Source organism: Pseudogymnoascus verrucosus (genome assembly GCF_001662655.1).
Source record: "Pseudogymnoascus verrucosus strain UAMH 10579 unplaced genomic scaffold scaffold_31, whole genome shotgun sequence".
NCBI classification, from domain to species: Eukaryota; Fungi; Ascomycota; class Leotiomycetes; order Thelebolales; family Thelebolaceae; genus Pseudogymnoascus; species Pseudogymnoascus verrucosus.
In genome coordinates this window covers 346,283-367,901 of record NW_017263682.1, presented here as the reverse complement: position 1 = coordinate 367,901, position 21,619 = coordinate 346,283, and the positions used below count along the sequence as shown (strand labels likewise).

The window sequence follows — 21,619 nt, the reverse complement described above, 5'->3', positions numbered from 1 at the left end:
AAAAAAAAAAAGCAAGTTTGATTTCAAATCGAACCCCTCCTTGACCAAGGAGGGGTTCGAGGAGGGTTCGATTTGAAATCAAACTTGCCTTATTACCACACAGACGAGTATCTCCACGTTTGAATTGCTGACCAATTTCCACACGAAGCCTCCTTATATTGCGGCCACTATCTCGAAGTTAGAAAGCAGTAAGCAAACGAAAGTAATCAAACGAATTTACATCATCATGGCTCCTCAAACTGTCGTTCTCATCACCGGCGCCGGCAGAGGTATGTCCCACATCATTTTCGGGAATGATCCCTTTTCCGCCATTCTCACCATCCTGACATCGTTGAATGGTAGGCATCGGAAAGTCTCTAGCAGCTGCCTATCTCTTGCAGCCGGATCACATTGTCATTGGGACTGTTCGTGATCCCAAGGCTCCGCAGGCGGAGGAACTCAAGAGTTTGCCCGCAGGAAGCGGCTCACGTATCCTCCTTGTCGGTATCGAAAACACGAGCCTTACGGATCCGAAGAGCGCCGTCGAGAGCATTGAGGTTGCCGGAGTCGATCATATCGATATCGTCATCGCCAACTCTGGTGTCTCCATTGGCGCCGGTCCCCTAGAAACCGCTGATCCCAAGGCCTTCGTTGATAGTTTCAACATCAACGTCTTGTCCAGCGTTGTGCTATTCCAGGCAGTGAACAAGCTGCTCACAAAGTCAAGCGCCCCGAAGTGGGTTACAGTCTCGAGCCGTGGCGGTTCCACCGCCGCTCCACTGCCTTGGTACTCGTACGCGGCTGCTTATTGCATGTCAAAAGCCTCTCTCAACTGGTTTTCACAGTAGGCTCAACCAATAATAGTCCGTCAATAGGCTGCGACTAACACTGTTTGCAGGACTCTCCATGTTTCGAACGCGTCTCTTACCGCTTTTGCTATTCATCCGGGGTAAGTCGTTCCAGAAAAGGGGGAAAATTGTGTCGGGGATTAAAGAACAGCGCTGACATTTATTGTTCACCGCACAGATTCGTCTTGACAGACATGGGAATCGCGGCAGCCACTGGTGCTGGCATCGACCTGCCCGTCACCAAGGGCGAGGAGAGTGCCAAGAATATCATTGATCTCATTAGCTCGGCAACACGGGAGACTCTTTCAGGGAAGTTCATCGATGTTGACACGCGTGAAGAGATCCCTTGGTAAAAACTGGCGATATGGTCTACGGTCAGCGTAAACAGAAGAATACAATCTTGCTTTGCGACTCTTACCATTGTTTTTCGCACGGAGTGCCCGCTCATAGTGATTTTTGATATGTGTGCCTTGCCATCTTCGTATTTCATATCCAAATTCTTCTTGTGGTGAACACGACCCCGTATTCATTCTCAAAATTAGGTCATTTTCCAAGCTCTACTTTCGCGTGTGAGGCTTTCTTCCGTCCAACAATTTTTCACGATACTTCGGTCGAGCATATGTGATAACTAGTATATTTTTTCTGGACGGCTGCTCTATAAATGGCTCGTAGAGAGTCGAAATTGCAAAATTGCCTGCATCGTGCGGGTGTGGCGGTGAGAGTTGTGGAATGGGACTAAGCCATGTGTTTGCCGTGTGGTTCTGCACGAATCCACTTCTCGACTATAGTATACTCACACAACGCTTGAAATGGGGTCCATATTAGATTACTGCGTTGCTGGCCGTCAGGAACAGGTAGGATATACAAAACAAGAAAGGTGGGGAAATCCCGGGGGGCTGAAAGATTACGTGCCTAAACGACGGAACGAGGTCAGCTAAATTTCGCATGCCTATTTTCGTCCCCACTGCCTTCCTTCGGGCAGGGGTCTCCATAAGCAGGCATGGGCGCCACTTTGCGGCAAGCAAAGAAACTTTGGAGTGCCCAAGAAGCACAGTTCTAGATGGTCAAGGTGACTTTTTTTCATACCAGGGGAAGATGACTATGCATAAGCGGCGTCGAACATTGCGGGATATATATAAAACCAGACTGTCTAGACAAGAAATGTATCTGCTGCCTCATATGAACAGCTTCCTTCTCACAGATAGACAGCATACAGCCATAATATCACTCAACACGCCCGGCCAACATGGTTGTGATCTTCGGAACTCTTGGGATTGCACTGTTGTGCAGTGTTAGTGGGATAACACTTGCCGCTAAGAATCCTCTGCATGCACGAGACGATGCTGTATGCCACTCAACTCCCCCATAGATTCGTGTTAATAATGTGTATTTCAGTGTAGAGCTCTAGCGGCTGCCTTGGCAGGAGATGTTGCCTACCCGAACACCACATCTTACCTTCAATCAGCGGATTACTGGTCTCTACAACAGCTCGAGACTCAGCCACGATGTTTTGTGGCCCCCAAGAGCACCAAAGAGGTTTCGACCATTCTCAGAGTCTTGACAGAAGGAGATTGGCCATTTACAGTGAAAGGAGGCGGCCATATGCCTTTCTCCGGTGGTTCCAGCATTGAAAACGGCGTGACGATTGATCTGGTGCATCTCAACGATATCAAGGTTTCCTCTGATCGACGGTCGGTATCCGTCGGTCCAGGCAACCGCTGGATCAATGTTACCGAAATTCTCGATCCCATGGGCCTTGGTGTTGTGGGAGGGCGCGACATGAACGTTGGAGTAAGCGGGCTGACCCTCGGTGGCGGCATCTCGTTTTTTTCAGGAATGTACGGATGGGCTTGCGACAACGTACGTCGGTACGAAGTCGTGCTCGCCTCTGGCCGGATTGTCAATGCAACTCCAACTGAGAACAAGGACCTGTACTGGGCCTTGCGGGGTGGGGGTGGTTCTAACTTTGGCATCGTGACTCGTTTCGACCTTGTCATTTTCGACCAAGGAGAAGTCTGGGAAAATGGCCTCAGCTTTCCGGGCAGCTCAAACGCGACAGTCATCTCCCACTTCCAGAACCTTACAATTCACGGGATGCCCTCGGACAAAGGCGCAACTGGCTTTGTTGGCATCAACTACCACTCCTCTACCGGCGGATACTCGGCTGATGTAGGCCTTGTGCATGCTACGGTACCTTCATCTCCAGGGAGTATACCCGCAGTCTTCGAGCCATTCCAAAAGGTACCCTCAGCAACTGCCAACTCAACCATCACAGGCACGGTCTCGAATTTCATCACAAGCATCGCGACGCCATACGGCCGCCGGTGGACGTGGGGCAATGTCGTCGTTTCTGCTTCCTTCCCAGGAAAATTCATTACCGAGATCATGTCTCTCTTCGAAAGTCACAATGTTGCCTTGCTTCAGAATGAGGGGGGAGACGACATCTCTCTAACTGCACTTTTCCAGCCCATTCCCGTGAACCTTATCGAGGCAATGCAAAAGAATGGCGGGAACGCAATGGGTCTAAAGCCTTCAAACGGAGCCTTGATAATGATCTCCTTCCCAACGTCCTGGACAGAGGCAAAGAATGATGAGCTTGCGTACAGCGCCACGCGTAAATTGATTGCCGATATCGAAGCAAAGGCCATTGAGTACAAGGTACACACGCCATTTGTGTATATGAACTATGCGGATATCAAACAGGAGGTACAAAAGGGTTATGGAAAGGAGAACTACGCGAGACTAGTGAGTATCGCGCGGAAATACGATCCACAGGCCAAGCTATCACATCTATGGAAGGGGTACTTCAAGCTTCAATAGTAAGCTGATGGACTGTCTCGGACAGTTATCCTACCGTGGCAATGTTATGTTTTACTGTACGGTAGATAAATGCTTCCTCTACGGGATATAAGAATACAATAGCACCCCCCTGCTGAGTCCCTAGTGCAAGCTTATAGCGCAAGCTTATTCGAGCATCTAAAAGGAGAAGGTCCGCAACACTCTTTGGCTATATCTTGATGGCAACATCGCTTACAAAGACTCTAACGTTTATGCGTCAGCCCACTCCAAATTATGTTAATAAGAGGGAGATAGAGTAGTAGAATTGGTAGAAAAACAAAATGTCGGGTGTAGAACATAACAGCATTTTTGGCGTCGAACAAAAACGTACAGTGTCTGCCCAGAGAAGACTGCAAAACCGTGCCGCACAGCGAAGATATAGAGGTGAAGCCCCCCCTGGCCCTCGGCCCGTGAACATTGGTCAATGGACGAGTATCTGACATTTCATGGTAGAGCGGCAGAAAACCAATGCTACTACAAGCGCAGACCAACCCGACGCCGCTACTTCCAACGATCTCGATGCTGCGGGCGCTGTGGATGCTATGGAAGCTGTGGATACTGTGGATACTGCGCACGGCGAGGACCTGTACTATCAGCAAGAATCCGAACTCCTCCCGAACTGTGAGGGTCTGGCATCTTCGTTGTGGAGCTTGGATGACGCCTCATTTCAGTGGCGTACGCCTTCCGCCTCTTCCGGAACCTCGTCGCCTCAGGTACCATATACATTTGACGCAATGCTGGAGAACAATATAATACCAAACCCTTCATATCTAGATATCACGTTTGAGGGACTCTTCGATTCAGATTTAACGGACGCCGAGTCTCACCAACGTTACTGCCCGCAGCCAGTGGCTTTTTGGGCGGAATCGAACGACGGCGCCTTGGCTATGTATCAGCGGCGGTTACTTCCAAGTGGGGCAGCAACTCCTCCGGCTGTAAACACGCCTTCTTCGGCATCTCTCTCCCCACCCTACCCCTCTCCCGCCAACTCCTATTCTCCAGGTGGCAGCTCATCCATCAGCCGCACGAGCAGCATGGGACAATTATTCGCAACACAGCCTTCAGACATCTCGTACCAAACCTCCCCAACGAGGATCCCACTCCTGCACGTGGCAATCCGCACCCGGAAAAAGTCCATGATCCGTCTGTTACTCCGCCGCGGGGTGTCTACCATCAACGAGCAGGACAGCGATGGCCGCACAGCCCTCCATGTCGCCGTGCAGTCTGGCGATGAAGAGATGGTAGAAACTCTCATGAAGCACGGAGCTGATCCCAAGGCTGTAGATAAACATGGGTTGGATGCCCTGCACTTTGCAGTAAAGCAGGGACATGAGGAGATTGTGGAAATATTGTTGGACGCGTTGGAGCCAAGGATAACAGGGGGTTAGCTGAATAATAAGAATTGTGCTGTACCACTATCATATCCCACTTACCCGCCTGTGCAGCCCACCCGCATGTGAAATACGTTTTTAACTGCCGGGCTTATATAACTGAAAAGCTTGAATTTATGGCTGAGATTATCTTTATAGGCTGATACCTGCTATCTCTGATTGACGTATTAGACGACCAGTTGAAGAACACGTTGACTAAAACAAGGTTATAGTTAGATTTAAGTCTAACCTTGGCTTCCAGTTTCACAACAGGTATGAGCAAGTTTACGAAAGGTGGTCGGTACTGTAATATGCATGGATATGTGTGCACGTTTATCACAAGGATGAAAATGCCACGCCACACCCGTTATTACAACGTTATTACAAACTACAGTGTGTTTATAATCAAAGTACGGACTATCTCCCACCCTTAAGACACGCAGGCAATCCACGGACTATCTTCCACTCCCTAACCCACCCCGTAGCACATACAATCCGCACGGATACGGACTATCTCCCACCCTTAGCGCATAGGATCCACTAGACTCTATACGCGGGAGATCGTCGGTAAGCTCGCATGTGCTCTATCTGATAGCCCCTATGGTACATACGATCCACCCAGATCTGTATCGGTGAGAGATCGGCGCTAAGCTCTCGTGTATCTGATTTGCAGATTTGGAAGTTTCTTACATGCATATATGGCGCACGTAAGATAATGTCCTGCTAACTCACGTACCCAAACTAGTATTGATTCAACCCGACGCAAAATGCCTGTCCCGTGATTCCATGTGAAATCTTTACAAAGCTATCTTCGTCTTTGTGATTACGACCACTCAAAGCTGGACACTGGGTGCGACGGGGCACGTCAGGCGTTGGCATTGAAATTGTCCTGAAACTCCTGGGTGACGACATTCAGCAAGTATCTGAAGCAGAGCAATTCTGAGGTACGTTAGTTTACAAATACTCTTCGTTTGTTAGCCGCCTTTATGGCGAAGCAAGCAGTAGCTTTTTGGGAGCCAGCCGTAGATGGTGAGACCATGTATCCAATGTCAATTGGTAGAATGCGGTTTCTTGTACAGTAGACCATGGGCTCGAGTGACAAGATGGCAATGACGTTTTTGCACCAGGGGTTCTGCACAAGAAGATCTGCACAAGAGCTTCTGATCACATCTTCATAGATATGGTAGATCCGCAAGAGACTTGATTCAAAATATCCAGCTTCCGTCAAGTTCTATATTATCTCGTCTATAAACAGAGAAAGAGACAAAACCAACGGACCATTCGTCACTCATCTGATTTTGTGAATGCCATTGGTACCCTTTTGAGCTGGCATCATACGATTTAGAAAGTCCGCCTGCTTCTCAAAAACCTCCAAAGATCCGTCACCAGTCAGGATATCCATATGTGCCCTGTTCTTTATTGTCACAAACTCTTTTGGTCCTGTGATCGCATCATAGATCAGCTTCCTTTGCATCTCTGGTGGCGATATTTCATCGTTCTCGCCCGTCATGAGTAAAGCTGGAGTAGGATCCACGAAACACATGAGCGCCATAGGACGAAACGCGGCAATGTTATAGTAGGTCTGCAGTGTAGTTCGAGGTATGAAGCTTGGTTCGATGGAGGCGTGACGCTTGATGATACCCAGGACATCCTCCTTCTGGTAGCCGGTGCCCAAGCCAGCAGGTTGTTCACCAGTCTCGGTGAGCAGTGGTAAGTACATGCCCTCGTTTCCAGCTAATTGCGACTCCCGATCTTTCATCGCCTTGCTTAGAACCTGTTTCCACTTCGTGAATTCCCAGGTGGTGGTAGCCGCACAGGCTATGACGGCTTTGGCCCGTTTGTCGAGGGCGGCTGCACATAAAGCAATAGCACCACTAAACGAGTAACCCCAGAATGCGATTCTGTTAGGATCAACCAAGTCTCGCCTGTGCACCTTGAGGTAAGTGAGGGCATCATGATAGTCTTCCACATTCTTCATAGGCTGAGTGTCATTGCGCGGTTTGCCGTCGCTCATTCCAATACACCTTGGATCATAGCCCAAGACAGTAAAACCAGCTGCATTCAGATATTGACCAGCTTCGAAAATGATCATGTCCTTGGTGAGATTGAATCCTGGGGTCATTATAATGGCGGGTCCGTTTGGAGGACCTGCAAAGAGCCAGCCACGAAGCGTGAGCCCGTCCAGCGTTTTAAATTCAACATCTTCTTTGCGAATGGAATCCATTGTGATGAGATTAGTCGGTGTATGCGAGATATCGACAAATGTACTGCACTTCGAATACGGGGAGCACAGATGTAGCTGAACTAAAAGAACAAAGGAGGCCTCGAGTTGGCAACAGAACGGCGTCGAATGGTGACACAAATTATGGATTGCTACTACGGGTGAGTTGAGGTTGTAAGCATTATCATTTCTTGCCATTGCCAAGTCTACTTACATGCACATGCATGTAAGCCACCATCGTGATCCGGGTGCAAATGAAAAGATATAGCTTACAGGGGAACAGATAAGCATATGGCCCCACCATTATGGTAGTAACATGTGAGTGAGTGTATGGGACTGGTATTCCTCACTGAGAAATAAACGTCTACTCGAGAAGTGATAAAAGAATAGTTCTCTTTCACCTGTCTCCTCACGTTCTGAAGTCAGACCAATCTCTCATCCGAACGACTTGTACACTACACGGCACAATGACATTTTCATCTAGCCTTTCCTCAGAAAGTTTCGATAATGTTGCTACTTCGGGCAACAGCGAGAGATGCTCCAGCGACGATGAGGTAATATCAGGGCTGGGTCACAGGACACAGGTGCCCATTGCGATTGTTGGAATGGGATGCCGTCTTCCAGGTCACAGTAACTCGCCAACTGCCTTATGGGAATTGCTTGAGCGAGGGGGGGTGGCTAAGAATGAACCACCATCTTCAAGGTTTTCCTTGGCTGGTCACTATGACAAGGAGAATCCCCAACGCCCTAGGACCATGAAGTCACCTGGTGGCATGTTCATGGAAGACGTGGATCCGGCTTTGTTTGACGGCCAGTTCTTCAACATCAGTCGTACAGAGTGCATTGCTATGGACCCACAGCAACGGCAGATGCTCGAGGTGGCATATGAGTGCCTCGAAAATAGTGGTATACCTATGGAGACTCTCAGTGGCACTAACACAGGTGTGATTGTTGGAACCAATTTTATAGGTATGGACAGCATTTTTGTTCAAAAGCCATGTTTGCTAAGGTTTTCTCCCAAGATTATGGTGCCATTCAGCACCGAGATCCAGAGAATAGAGCCGAATCGGTTATGATCGGGCTGGCTCCCGCTCTTCTCAGCAATCGTATCAGTCACTTTCTCAACATACATGGCCCAAGCATGACCGTGGACACAGCGTGCTCAGCGGGACTTGTGTCATTAGACGTAGGATGTCGCTATCTTGACACCTTCCAGGCGGATGCAGTGTTAGTTGGATCAGCCAACTTGTGGCTCAGCCCAGAGCACAATGAGGAGATTGGCATGATGCATGTGACACAGTCTGGCTCAGGACTATCGAAAAGTTTCGACGCATCAGCAGATGGCTATGTCAAAGCAGAAGGAGTGAATTGTTTTTTCTTGAAGAGACTAGACGATGCGGTGCGAAACGGGGACCCGATTCGAGCAATCATCCGCGGCACAGCAGTGAATGCATCGGGACGAACCAACGGTATTGCGAATCCCAGCTCAGAGGCACAGGCTGCTGTTACAAGACAGGCCCTAAAGAATGCAAACATCAAGGAGGAAGATTTCTCAAAGACGCGGTTCCTTGAAGCTCATGGCACAGGCACTCTCGCGGGCGACCCGATCGAGGCCAAGGGCGCAGCATCTGTTTTCAGCAAGGGACGTGAAGATAACCAAGAGCTTATCATTGGGTCGATTAAAAGTAATATTGGCCATTCCGAACCATCAGCAGGGCTTTCGGGTCTCCTGAAAGCCACCATGGCGGTGGAAAAGGGCGTCATTCCGGGGACCCCGACATTCTTCAACCCAAACCCGAACATTGACTGGAAAAGCCTGCGTCTAAAGGCCAGCCGAATGTCGATGCCCTGGCCAAAGGTAGATGCAGACAACATTCGACGAGCAGGCGTAAACTCTTTCGGGTATGGAGGTATGTATTATGCTCCTGAAATAGTGGTATACCGCTGACAGACCAGGTGCCAACGCTCATGCCGTGGTTGAGAATGATGCTCAAGAGTTATCCCGGCACGTCTCCTCGTACAAGCAGGTGTCAACCGATTTCTTCGATGATGATGATGACGACGACTTTGGCGAGGAGCAGGACAATAAAACACAAGCCGCTCCAACATTGCTATTCTTTTCGGCCAACGATCAATCCTCGCTGGACACATACATTAAGAAATTCAACTCACACCTGCAGAATCCTTTGGTTTCACTTGAGCTCGGTGACTTGGCTTACACCCTCTCTGAGCGGCGAAGCAGACATTATCAGGGCGCGGTGGCTATCACCCGTTCCACTCCGCAGTTCATCAACCAGGACACCTTGATCCGCGGCAAACGGATGTCGACAGTACCTCGCGTTGCCTTTGTCTTCACCGGTCAAGGTGCCCAGTGGCCAACAATGGGTGCCAATTTGATCAGGGATTTCCCGTTAGCCAAGAGCACAGTTGAGTACCTCGACAGCGTTCTTCAGAGCTTGCCAAGTCCACCGAAGTGGTCGCTCTTGGAGGAGTTGACGGCCACACGGAGTGTTGAGGCGTTGCGGCTGCCTGAGTTCTCCCAGCCTTTGGTCACGGCTTTGCAGATTGCCCTCCTCCGAGTTCTGGAAGAATGGGGAATCTCTCCCGAGGCCGTCGTCGGCCATTCGTCCGGAGAAATCGCGGCGGCCTACGCTGCCAACCTCTTGAGCTCCTCCGATGCCATCAAGGTCGCCTACTACCGCGGTCAATCGTCCAAGAAAATAGAATCCAGTGATCCCGTGGGCATGCTTGCTGCTGGCATTGACGAAGCCACGCTTGCGGCATATCTGCTCGAGCAGAAGGAAAACAAGATTCAAGTGGCCTGCTACAACAGCCCTAATAGTTTGACTCTGTCCGGACTTGTGTCGGAGCTCGAGGAGCTGCGTGACCGGATCCAGGCTGACGGTCATTTCGCGCGGCTACTCCTTGTAGATCTTGCATACCATTCCAGCTACATGGCAGAGATTGGTGAGGTATATGAGGCTATGCTGCACGAAGACGGTCTGTTCCAGAAGTCGCCTACGCATCGACCTAAGACGAGCAAGGCCGTTGCCATGTTTAGCTCGGTGACAAGCGCGGTAGTCGATCCAAACACGGCTCTCGATGCCGCATATTGGAAGCAGAACATGGTTTCGCCCGTGCGATTTGCGACTGCCACGGCAGAGCTTCTCAAGCAGAGTAACGCCGATTTCCTCATTGAACTGGGTCCTAGCAACGCACTGGCGGGCCCGATCGCCCAAATCAAGAAAGCCACGGGCAAGAACGCCCAGTATGCGTCGGCTCTCAAGCGAAACGATGACTCGACCATGCCTATGTACGATGCCGCAGCCCGACTGTTTCTAGCGGGCGACCAACAAGTCAGTCTAGCCAAGGTCAATCGGGTAAACGCGCAGACGTCGAATGTCATTGTTGATATGCCGAATTACGTCTGGAATCATTCAACACGTTATTGGCATGAGACTCGCGCGAGCAAGGAATGGCGGTTCAAAAAATTCATCCACCATGACTTGATCGGTTCCAAGGTCAACTCCGTGGGATGGAATGCTCCTATCTTCAGAGCTAATATCAAGCTCGCGTACTTGCCGTGGCTGAGAGACCATAGATTGGGCACTGATGTCGTGTTTCCGGTACGTTTAACTCTGTCTATCCTGGCAATACTCAATCAGTTGCTTGTTCGCTGACTTTATGCACCCTTTTAGGCTACTGCTTATCTCGCCATGGCGGTGGAAGCCATGTATCAGACGGCAATGGTCACTAAATGGAAGCACATAGCTCCAGCACGCTACCGCTTCAGGCTTCGTGACGTGAAGTTCCTTCGCGCCCTAGTCCTCACTGAGGAGAGAGAGACTACAGTCTCCTTGGCACTAACTCCAGTTAGAGGAGGCTCAACTGCATCGTGGTATGAGTATCAGATGTGTTCGGAGCAAGAAGGAGTTGATGTAGACATCGTCCACAGTACCGGCATGGTCTGCGTGGAGACCGACTACCAAGATACTCTTAAATCAGTCGAGCCACTAGAGCTCGCCACAAGCGCACGGCTGTGGTACAAGACTATGGCAGAAATGGGCTATAATTTCGGACCATCCTTTCAGAAACATATATCGGTTGAATCGACAATGGGCCAGCGATACAATCGATCAACCGTCAACCTGGAGCCTCCTCCATCTCAGCCGGAGGGTCAGTCTTGGTACCCCCTTCATCCAGCTGTGTTAGATGGGTGCTTTCAAGCTACAACACCTTCTCTCTGGAAAGGCCAACTGCCCCAGGCTGGTGATCCAGCCCTCGTGCCTAAGGCTATTGACAGCGTGCTCATTGAATCCGGAAGTGCGCGCAAATCGAGTGTTCTAACCGAAGGCGTTGCCTATGCGTCTGCAAACTACCTGGGCACCGGAGACGCTGAGAGTGCGCGCAACTACAGCACAAACGTCGATCTGCACGACCCTCAGGATGGTTCATTGTTGTTCCAGCTGAAGGGCCTCGCATGGGCCGAGATGGAGACGAGCGACGCGGAGAAGATCCCTCACCAGTTCATGCACGTGAACTGGAACGCTGACATTGACATGCTTATGGAAGGCGAGTCGACTTTAAGCACGACATGGCTAGGATCCAAGACAGTGCAGCAGGTCATCGATTTGATCGCGCACAAGAACCCGGAACTGAGCGTCTTGGAGGTCAATTTGAGTCTGCTAAATGGCTCGAATCTCTGGTTGGAGCAAGGCAAGGACAAGACCGACAATCCCGTTCGAGCTGGCTGCTCGCAGTACAACTTTGCCGTTCGGGATCCCAAGACCTTGATCCAGGCCCAGGAAAGATTCAACTCGCGTTCCATCAGCCCGCAATTCCACCTGGTCATGGATGTCACCAAGCCTATGACGATTACCAAAGAAGACAGTATTGATCTGGTGATCATCAACCCCGGACAGGACGAGATGGTAGAGGTGGATGGATTCCTTCAGAGTCTGGCTCTGACTGTCCGTGACCGAGGATTTATCGTATCAAACGGGTTTGCCAACATCGACTCGCTTGGGAAGACCATCCATCTAAGCAATGGCGTCAGCATCTGCCGTGTAGAAAAGCTGACGAAAACCGCCTTGCCAATCAACGGGGACGCAGAGGTTCCCCCAAGGAACGTGACTCGGGTCAGCATTTTGAACGCGGCTGCCCAAGACTCCATCTCGGAGGAAGTGTCGAAGGTGTGTGACGGTCTCGCGACCCAGAAATGGCTCCTTGAGCACTCTTCCAACCCGCTGGAAGATATTACCTCCAACACCAGTATTGTGATTGTTCTGGACGAGCTCTTCTCCTCTGTCATGGAGACCATCGATGCGAAGCAATGGGAGCTGCTTCAGCATCTTTCCAAAGTGCAACGCCCCCTGCTCTGGGTAACGAGCAGAAGTACAGACCCCACGCGAGCTGCCGCCGTTGGATTCCTTGCTACGATCCGTGCCGAGGAACAGGTGCCGTTTTTCACGCTCGATGTCGAAGCTAGCACTGGCAGTACAATGACCGATGCTATCTCGGCCTGTCTTGGGCGGATATGGGACATGACATCCGCAAAGACGTTTGATCCACGTGCAAGCACTGACTACGACTTTGTGGAGCGTGGAAGTATCGTCCACGTCAGCCGCGTTTATAGAGACAGTGGTCTCACATTCGGTCAGAGCACCCATCCCAGCGACAGGAAGACCGACATCGTGGATCTCCACGAGAGTGATACCATGATCAAAGCGCGCTGCGAGAAACTAGGCAACCTCGACTCCGTGCACTTTGGTGAGGTGAATGCGGAGCCGTCTCCTTTGGCCGATGGTATGGTCGAGGTTGAAATCCATGCGGCTGGTATCAGTTATAAGGATGTAGTCGTCACTCGTAAGCAACACTTGAATCTCCAGGTCTACTGTATTAGTGATGTGTATTAACACTAACGATGTCACAGTTGGCACTGCTCCTGGGGACGAAAACGCCTTGGGCCACGAAGCCGCCGGTGTAGTCACCAAAGTGGCTCAGGGCGTATCGGGACTCTCGGTTGGGGATCATGTTGTGGTTTTTGACAAAGGATGCTTTGCGAATCGCATTCACACCAGACCTGGTCGTCTCCACCGCATTCCCGATTATATGACCTTTGAGGAGGCAGCGACGATTCCGACCGCCTACATCACTGCTATCCACGCCCTCTTAGACCATGCCAGCTTGTCCATTGGCAAGAGCGTCCTCATTCACTCGGCCGCTGGTGGCGTAGGTATTGCCGCCATCCAGATCGCGCAGTCCGTGGGCGCAGAAGTTTATGCCACTGTTGGCACGCCCGAAAAGAAGGAATTCCTTAAGTCTGCCTTTGGTCTGGCCGATGATCGCATCTTCCACTCGCGCAATACCGATTTTGGCGACCAGATCCTGTCAGCTACGAATGGCAGAGGGATGGACGCCATTCTTAACTCCTTGACCGGAGACGTGCTGGATGAGTCGTTCCGAGTCCTCGCGGATGGAGGCATCATGGTAGAGCTTGGTAAAAGAGACGTTTTGGATCGGAACAGCTTGCCATGGGCTCCTTTCGATCGCAACAGCTCCTTCAGAGCCATCGATATCTCCCCTGAGAAGGCGGCCGATTCTCTCGTGGCGAGGTTGATGTCGAAGCTGTTTGAGCTCATTGAGGTAGGCTCCATCAAGCCTATCGCACCAGTCCATAAATTTGCGTGGACCGATATTCCCGCTGCATTCCAATTCCTACGACCAGGAACCCACATTGGAAAGGTTGTGCTCACACAAGATAGTGGGATAGAAGCTCCGGTAAGCCTTTCTGCTCAAGAAACAATCCTCCCCGAGATCGTGTTAAATACAGGTTTGTTAACTTAAGCCAATGTACAGATTCGACGAGCGCCAAAGAGTCTCAACCTCAGCACCAATGGTTGCTATCTCATCGTCAGCAGTCTCCGCGGTCTCTGTGGAGGTCTTGCGATCTATCTAGCTCAGCAAGGCGCAAAACATCTCGCGGTCATGTCGCGGAGCGGTTATGCGGACGAGAAATCAAGACATGCGATCAAACAGATCAATGCGCTCGGCTGTCATATCGATCTCCTGATAGCAGATGTGACAGATGCAAACGCCGTCACTAAGGCCATGAAGCAAACAACCGTTCCCATTGTCGGTATCATCCAGGGTGCCATGGTTCTTCGGGTAAGTCCAAGTGCCCGATTTAGTCAATACCAGTCACATTAAGAAGACATTTCTTACCTACATACCACACATCGGCTGACCAACGTGCTATAGGATCGTCCTTTTGAGTCTATGACACTTACCGAGTATCACGAAGCTTTGCAGTGCAAGATCCGTGGAACTTGGAACCTGCACAATGCCTCCGAGTCCCTCCAACTGAAGCTCGATTCATTCACGATGCTTTCGTCTCTTTCCGGTATCATCGGACACGTTGCCCAAGCAAACTACGCTGCTGGAAACGTCTTCCTAGACGCTTTCGCCGCCTGGCGCCGGGCCCGCGGATTGCCAGCGTGCTCTATTGACTTGGGTATTAGTGAAGACTCCGGTGTGATCGCCGAGAGCGCCAAGCTTCAGAGTTCGACCGAAAAGGGAATGTTCCGTAGCCTCAACGAAGGTCAACTGCGCAAGATCCTCTACTTCGCGATGCTCCAACAGAAGATTTCTCCAGCGGCAAGCGATATCAGCTCTGCCAGCGAGCTGGCATTTAGTCCATTGATAACGGGCTTGACCTTCCCGCAGCCTGACGACTCGGCCCTAAAGTCTGATGCGCGCTTCTCGCCTCTCTTCAGTAACAACGAGGGGTCTAAGGATCTGAAATCTAGCGGAGAGAATGCTAACGCTGATATCCAAACGCTCTTCCTTTTACTGCGCACTGAGTCAGCAGATCCCGCCTCGAGACTGAAAGCCGTTATCGATGTTATTAACGGATGCTTTATGCGTATTTTGCGGCTTGAGGAGCCAATGGATCCGGAGAGACCGATCAGCGTCTACGGGACAGACTCCTTAGCTGCCGTCGAGATCCGTAACTGGGTGAGGACGGAGTTAGGCTGCCTTGTAACGACTTTGGACATTATGACTGCTACGTCTTTAACGTCCTTCTGCGAGAAGATTCTTACAAAGCTCTTATTTGCTAAGACATCTAGTTAAGGGAAGATTTTCGAGCAATTAACTACTATACTACATATATTTAGAATGTTCAGGAACTTAAAACCAAGCTCACCTGTTGCTGATTAATCATGTCACCTGACTCCCCCTTGTGACCTGAAATGGCCCCGGATTTAAGGCATAATTCGCCGAGGTTCGAGAAATCGAAGCCGTGTTGTGCATAATTCTAAAAACAGTCTTTTGTGCTAGCGAGAAACTAGGCTCAGCAATCGGAGAATGACAAAACCCGACTCTGAAGCCAGGCATCAACTAGTAGCCCCTGAAAAACTCACGAAAAGCGTCTCTGGTACTTGTTTCCCGTTATGCCTTTTCGGTCAACAATCTTTGATGGTCTAACGGTCATGATTTCCGCTTGTCATTCGACAAAGCGCGGGAGACCGGGGTTCGACTCCCCGTCAGAGAGTTTATTCTTCTCTGAGCTCATGGTTCAGAATATGTTTTTTTTGTTATTTTCTTTTTTTTTGCTATTCGGGATTATTGGTTGGACTTCATTTCATTCGGTACTTCATTATGTTCTATATCAAGCCTTAATCCCCTCCTCTTGTAATATAGTATCCTCTCTCTAGCCATTTAAATCTAGATCCTGCTTTATTCTAAAAACGGGAACACCCTCCTTCCATTTCCCCTCCACAGAACAGACCACCAGCTCTCAAAGCTGTATGTAGCCGTATTCATGCCAGGTAGATATGCGCAATATGACACACGTCCCTTATTTGGTAGGGTTCAGCGCCTTCAAACGCGCAGCTTGGCGTGGCTCAATGAACAACGCGGTAGCCTCTGCCAGCACCACAGGCGTCTCTCCATCGCCAACCAAGGTCTCGATGTGACCTTCCACCCATGCTTTCCTCCCCTCAACCTTAATTGTCTTAGCTCGCAGCGCAACGAAGGTATCCGCCGGCGCCGGGCTGCGGTAGTTGATGTTTAGGTTCGCTGTCATGCCGACCTTGTTCGGGAGGGCCTCAAAGCAGCAGCGAGCCAGGCCCTCATCGAGCATAGTAGCGAGGAAGCCGCCGTGGATGATGCCAGGGTGACCGCACAGATCACGGCCGAGGTATGAGATGACGACCATTGACTTTCCGCCCTCTTCGTTCCAGGCAAACGGCGGGACAACGACGCGGTTGGGGCCGGTCAGGGTTCCGCCTGTGAGGCTCTGCTCGCGGACTCCTTTGGGGATCTTAAGATGTGGCCTCGACTCTCTATATTCCGGCTTGCTCCTAAGCTCGCGCGCTAGGTGGTGGTTGTTGATGAAGTCCTCGACTTCTTGAGCTTTGGCATCCTCAGGGGTGTATAACGACAGGGTCTCCTCGTCGGAAGGCACGTTGAGGAACTCCTTCGCCGTGGAGATTGCTGGTGCGGCCGCCATTAGGAAACCTGCTGAGGTGAATCCGACTGCGAGTGCGGTGAAGTAAAGGATTCGGAGCGGGAGTGATTTTTTGGCGGGGGCGGGTATGGATTCTACCAGCTTCAATCAGTACAGCTCGTGTGCATTGAAGTGGAGGCAATTACCTGCAGCAGTTCTCCTATACGCTGTGTTTGTGAATGTACGAGAGCTTGGGCGAGGAAAGAAATTGGGTTTGGCAGCAGCAGGCTTTGCACTTAAGTGAGTCTTTGAGAGGCTCAACAATATCTTGTTCCGCCCACCCGGCAGTCGCATAATGACCGACATTGAAACAAGCACGCTAGGCAGCACCAACAGAACGGAAGGTGGTGATAAGAACTATTCCTAGCGATAGGATTGGCGGTAGAGTGGGTCGTTCTGTTGAAGAATTCGATATAGAACGTTGAGGCAAGGGGAAACCCGAATTGCGTGGCCAATATGCAGGGACGCGACGAAAGAGCCTCGGCTTGAATCGCTAGGCTGGTTAGAATCGGTCGGTGTGGCGGCGACTAACAGGCCGAGCATCGGCGGCAAAATCTTTGCCGCTCCGACTTTTGCCCAGGCGCAGCACGGGGTTTGGAAATATGAAACTTCTGATAAGCACCAATTAAACCACAAGGTTACGATATAAGCTTCTCTTTCGTTTGAATTCCGTCGGGTTTCAACAACAGGCTCCAGCACAGAAAAACATAGCTCTGTTAGATTGGAGCCTTAATAATACAAAATATTGCCAAGGATTAAAGAGGTAAAATAGTCCGTCCCTACAGTGCCTCACTCCTCTTCAACGCAGTATCACTATGGTTTATCGGCGGGCATAATTAAATGGCATGGGTAATAGGCGGTTGGAAATTGAATATATAAATTCGGTGCGCAAATGGCGAATGGCAAACTCGTCAACGTTCTCATTACATATACACTCTCAGAGTTTAGCCATTTCGAAGTTGCTGGGGAGGGTAGGAGGGTTCTGCATCGGCCCATGGTTTGGAGGATTGTGTCATAAAAGGGTAATGGTGGAAGGGTAACGGTGGGGGGTTGGTGACAGCAGCAGAGTATAACGACAACAGGACCAACAGGCAATAAACGCCGCACCAGCATGCTAATTACCCTCTACGGTCCTCAGAACGACAGTCTAATTCTCTCCGTGGGCCCTGGTTCTCATTCGTTCAAGCTTTGACAGCCACATAGAATCAGATCACATAAAATTGAATATATATGTAGCACATAGCATTTATTTGTACATGCTTCTATTGTATAGATTCTATACTTTTGATAACGCTCTCCGCCACAACTTAACCCATATCCTCATCCTCGTCTCCTCCCATCATATCAGCATAGTCATCCACCGAAGCAAACATTGGCAGGCTCTTCATCTTCTTCTTCTTGGCCCTGCCCGTCTCCGTACCATCAACCTTCGCCTCTGGGTTCTTCTGGTTGGTCTCTAGCTCCTTGTTGAACAGATCATCCTCATCTTCATCCTCACCCTCATCCAGCTCATCCTCATCCAAGAATGGGCTTGGCTCCTCTTCACCTTCAGATCCCTGCTCTTCCTCGTCCGTGCCCTCGACATCCACCTCATCATCGTCCTCCCACATGGCATCACTACCCTCAGAGCCCTCATCACCAGAATCGTCCAAGTCAAGCATCTCAAGATCGCTCTCATCGTCGCTAGGACCTTCAACCTCAGGCCTAGAGTCGACCAGAGCCTGCCAGATCTCATCCTCATTCTCGTCTTCGTCATCGCTTCCATCTCCTGCAGCCTTGGCGGGCTTGCCCTTCTTAGACACCTTGCCCTTGCCGATTTGGTTGAAGTACTTGTGGAAGAACACTTCGTCAACAGCAACATCCTCGGCCTTCTTGCGCCAGAAGGCTTCGGAGTTGACTGGCTGGTGAGCCTGTGCCGTGGCGCGGTTGGCAACCAGGACTCCGCTGCTCTCTCCGCCAGCGAGAGGCTGCATGATAGAACTACCCCTGAGGCCACCCGCGGATGCCTTGGCATTGCGGTAGACGAATCTGTCGAGGAAGGATATTAAGGAGTGGGAGGCGAGATCGGGCTTGGCGGGCATCACGGCTGATGTCAAAAGACGGTCAGCGAACATAGCCACCGAGGGGTGGAAGTGGGTAATAAACGGTGTCTGTGGTTTTTATTAGAAAAGAATAAATATGTGAGAACAAAAGAGCTTACCAATTCCCAAAGACAGCTCTTGTCAGCGTTGCTGTGCTCAGGGTCTCTCTTCCGTCCGTCGTATAAGCCTTGCTTTGGTGCAGGTTTCGGGATTCTGTCGGGGTGCATAAGGTTCTCGTGAAGGGTTGCAGCCTCGGCGGCGGCCGTCTCGGTCTCGGGAACATCCTTGAACACTTCTTCGTCCATGTCATCAGATACCTCTGGTTCAGTTATCATCGTGGTGAGGCCTGGGAAAGTAGCCTCCAGCTCCCTAAGCAGGTAGAGGACACCACAGATAAATGGCGGTTGGTGTAGTGTGATGATTTGGAGGAGTCTCTTTGCAAACGCCTTTACGCGCCTGACATCTAAATCGGACTTCAGGGCGCGGAACAGGAGGTTGAGGTAGAGCGCATGCTTTGACGACATGATCAGTCGAGGATCCAGCAGCGATTCGTACAGGGTTCGGTAAAAGCGCTCCACAGCAATAGTCTTTGTGGATGAGAGTTGCTGGATGAGCATCAGGGCCTGGATGCTCGTATTGAAGTTAGAAGAATGGGTGATCTTGAACAGCAAATCCATGTGCTTCTCCAGAGTGACGTCGTCTGATTTGGAGAATGGGAGGGCACGGTTGACACCAGTCAAGACAGCAGAGATCATTTTCTCGGTCGTCTCCTCACTGCTTAACTTTGCCTGCTCCTCTTTGGTCACCTTCTCCATTGCCTTCTTTCCCTTTTGCCCACCCCCACCTTGGACTTGACCCTTCTTGTTCATGACAGGGCCAGGTGCATCAGATGGTGGCAGTGGCTTTTTCAGGAGGGTGACGAAGAGGTCGAAGTAAATCTTCAGAAGCCTCTGGGCCACTCCCTCCTCTTTGCCGCTAAGGATGGTCTGGTTCAGAGTGTTGATGGCGTAGTACTTTGAGTGGGTGCTTTGATGCGGGCGCAACAAAAGCTCGGTCTCAATAGAAGAGACGATGATTGGCTTCATGAGAGGATGCGTCGTCTGCAGTTGTAGGATAAGGTACGACGTTCTAGACGCAAGCTTCTTGTCTGGATCTCCCAGCTTGTTGACCAAGAGGCGGAGTAAGTTGGATTCTTGCTCGGGCTTCTCCTTCAATAGCTCGTAGACGTAGGTTATCGCACGTCCTCGAGCGAACTCGACCTCGTCAGCACACCATCCTTCAAGAACTTGCAGAATTTCGAAGTAGATCTCCTTCAACCAATCCTCATATGCCCATGAAATTAAATGGGCCTTGGTGATGTTGCCAGGGAGCGGATCTTGGCTTCTCCAGTTTGATACGAACTCGGTCTGAAGAGTGCCGAGAAGTCCAGGCTGGTTGGCAAAGGTCCTCAATCGGCGATCAGCTGGCAGCACAACGCCCACACCAAGCAAATCCTTCAAGGCGCCTAACGCTGTGACAGCCTGGCCTCTGCTGCGCTTCTTCGCCAGGCCAAGAAGGCTCTCAAAGGACTTGGTGGTATGTATAGGAGACTCTTGAATCACCAACGTTAAGGCCGAAACCTTATCGTCCAATGTACCGGAAGCCATGATAGTGGCAAGAAAGCGGTGAGACGATGTTGATGAGAGATGCTTAGAGGCGTAGAGGTTGCTGTCGGCTTCCAGTAAAGACTTCGCATATTTCTTGAGCTCTTCGATGATGGCTCTGTGTGCAGGTACGTCGGAAAGTTCAGGAGTTGGAAGATCGCCCAATGGTGCCGAATGCCAGTCTGGCCGCGCCTCGAATATCTACGTCTCTGTCAGTCGACTGGGGTTTTAATTGTTGCTATGGAAAGAACTGACTAGGCGGTTGACATCTTTAGTCTTTTTGTCTTGTTTATTATCTTGCGCCTGGACTAGCTGTGGGACTGGCTCTTCAGCCTTCTTGGGCGCTTTTTTTGGCGTATCAGGCTCCTCTTCCCACTCATCTGAGTCTTCATCCACTTCGTCTGCCTCAACTTCAGAGTCGCTGGCATCAACCTGGGTTTGGCCTTCAATTCCGAGCCCAGCAACGAACTTCGAGAACTCTTTTGCGAATTTAGGATCATCCACCTTGGGCTGGGTGAATTCCACATCTTCGTCGTCCGACTCAACGCCGTCGAGTAGATCCAAGTCCTCCTCGGTTCCTCCAAGAGCAAGGATTTCTTGCAGAAGGATATCCCTAGCCGAACCTTCTGCCGCTGCACCACCTTCAGCCTGCTTTGGCTTGCGATCCGTAGCCTTGTTCGACTTGGTAGGTGTTTTCACATTGCCCTCAGCGTCGCGCTTCTTTCCTGGAGCGGTATCTTTCGAGTGAGACGCTCCATTCGGCTTGCTCTTGTCTTTCTTCGCAGGTTTCTGTGCTGAATCGGAGCTCGCTCCCTTGTTGAATCCCTTCTCAATCTTGTCTGTGAGAGCACTCAATGCGCTTTCGTCAAACGACGGCAGGCTTTGCGCTGAGGTATTCTTGCTTGGTGTGTTGGGCTTGACCTTTTTAGAGGCCTTGCCAGTGTTGGCACCATGTTTGCCCATGGTAATATCTTTGTTTCCTCAAGCTTTTCAGCTTGCGCTGTATAAAAATCTCCTTGGGCAAGCTTGGAGTTGATAAGGTAAAAAGTTCAAATCGGCGGAATTTTCCCGAGACCCCGGTAAAAGTTGCCCTGTCAAAATGTGGGGCCAGATGCGGCAACTAAAGTC

The 21,619-nt window shown here is 50.6% G+C and overlaps 7 protein-coding genes and 1 non-coding gene across 8 annotated transcripts; 5 read left to right on the top strand and 3 right to left on the bottom strand.

The window, feature by feature from the left end:
* The first annotated feature begins 11 nt into the window (after positions 1-11).
* VE01_06681 (uncharacterized protein) lies at positions 12-1,244 on the top strand. The gene is made up of 4 exons (XM_018276121.2): positions 12-269; positions 343-823; positions 878-928; positions 1,006-1,244. Exons 1-4 carry the CDS (start codon positions 227-229, stop codon positions 1,178-1,180), a joined length of 750 nt encoding a protein of 249 aa, XP_018129062.1. The 5' UTR covers positions 12-226; the 3' UTR covers positions 1,181-1,244.
* An 829-nt stretch (positions 1,245-2,073) lies between these two features.
* Positions 2,074-3,784, top strand: VE01_06680 (uncharacterized protein; the record flags this gene model as incomplete). Its single annotated transcript, XM_018276120.1, has 3 exons — positions 2,074-2,172; positions 2,223-3,646; positions 3,778-3,784. 3 exons carry the CDS (start codon positions 2,074-2,076, stop codon positions 3,782-3,784), a joined length of 1,530 nt encoding a protein of 509 aa, XP_018129063.1.
* A 327-nt stretch (positions 3,785-4,111) lies between these two features.
* Positions 4,112-5,431, top strand: VE01_06679 (uncharacterized protein; the record flags this gene model as incomplete). The annotated part of the gene is made up of 2 exons (XM_018276119.2): positions 4,112-5,038; positions 5,099-5,431. The coding sequence occupies 2 exons, from the start codon at positions 4,112-4,114 to the stop codon at positions 5,123-5,125; spliced, it is 954 nt and encodes a 317-aa protein (XP_018129085.2). The 3' UTR covers positions 5,126-5,431.
* A 792-nt stretch (positions 5,432-6,223) lies between these two features.
* VE01_06678 (uncharacterized protein) lies at positions 6,224-8,629 on the bottom strand. Its single transcript, XM_018276118.2, has 2 exons — positions 7,530-8,629; positions 6,224-7,411 (listed from the first exon to the last, which is right to left on the bottom strand). Exons 1-2 carry the CDS (start codon positions 7,558-7,560, stop codon positions 6,324-6,326), a joined length of 1,119 nt encoding a protein of 372 aa, XP_018129084.2. The 5' UTR covers positions 7,561-8,629; the 3' UTR covers positions 6,224-6,323.
* On the top strand, positions 7,612-15,457 carry VE01_06677 (Type I Iterative Polyketide synthase (PKS)). The gene is made up of 7 exons (XM_018276117.2): positions 7,612-8,225; positions 8,279-9,166; positions 9,213-10,882; positions 10,955-13,121; positions 13,189-14,036; positions 14,115-14,423; positions 14,517-15,457. The coding sequence occupies exons 1-7, from the start codon at positions 7,724-7,726 to the stop codon at positions 15,387-15,389; spliced, it is 7,257 nt and encodes a 2,418-aa protein (XP_018129088.1). The 5' UTR covers positions 7,612-7,723; the 3' UTR covers positions 15,390-15,457.
* Positions 15,458-15,728: 271 nt separating this feature from the next.
* Positions 15,729-15,811, top strand: VE01_06676 (the record flags this gene model as incomplete). Its single annotated transcript has 1 exon — positions 15,729-15,811. It is a non-coding gene; the product is annotated as a tRNA-Asp (tRNA).
* Positions 15,812-15,887: 76 nt separating this feature from the next.
* VE01_06675 (uncharacterized protein) lies at positions 15,888-17,228 on the bottom strand. The gene is made up of 2 exons (XM_018276116.2): positions 16,914-17,228; positions 15,888-16,862 (listed from the first exon to the last, which is right to left on the bottom strand). Exons 1-2 carry the CDS (start codon positions 17,071-17,073, stop codon positions 16,117-16,119), a joined length of 906 nt encoding a protein of 301 aa, XP_018129087.1. The 5' UTR covers positions 17,074-17,228; the 3' UTR covers positions 15,888-16,116.
* Positions 17,229-18,021: 793 nt separating this feature from the next.
* Positions 18,022-21,531, bottom strand: VE01_06674 (uncharacterized protein). Its single transcript, XM_018276115.2, has 3 exons — positions 20,747-21,531; positions 18,968-20,692; positions 18,022-18,917 (listed from the first exon to the last, which is right to left on the bottom strand). The coding sequence occupies exons 1-3, from the start codon at positions 21,452-21,454 to the stop codon at positions 18,075-18,077; spliced, it is 3,276 nt and encodes a 1,091-aa protein (XP_018129086.1). The 5' UTR covers positions 21,455-21,531; the 3' UTR covers positions 18,022-18,074.
* Between the last annotated feature and the right edge of the window lie 88 nt (positions 21,532-21,619).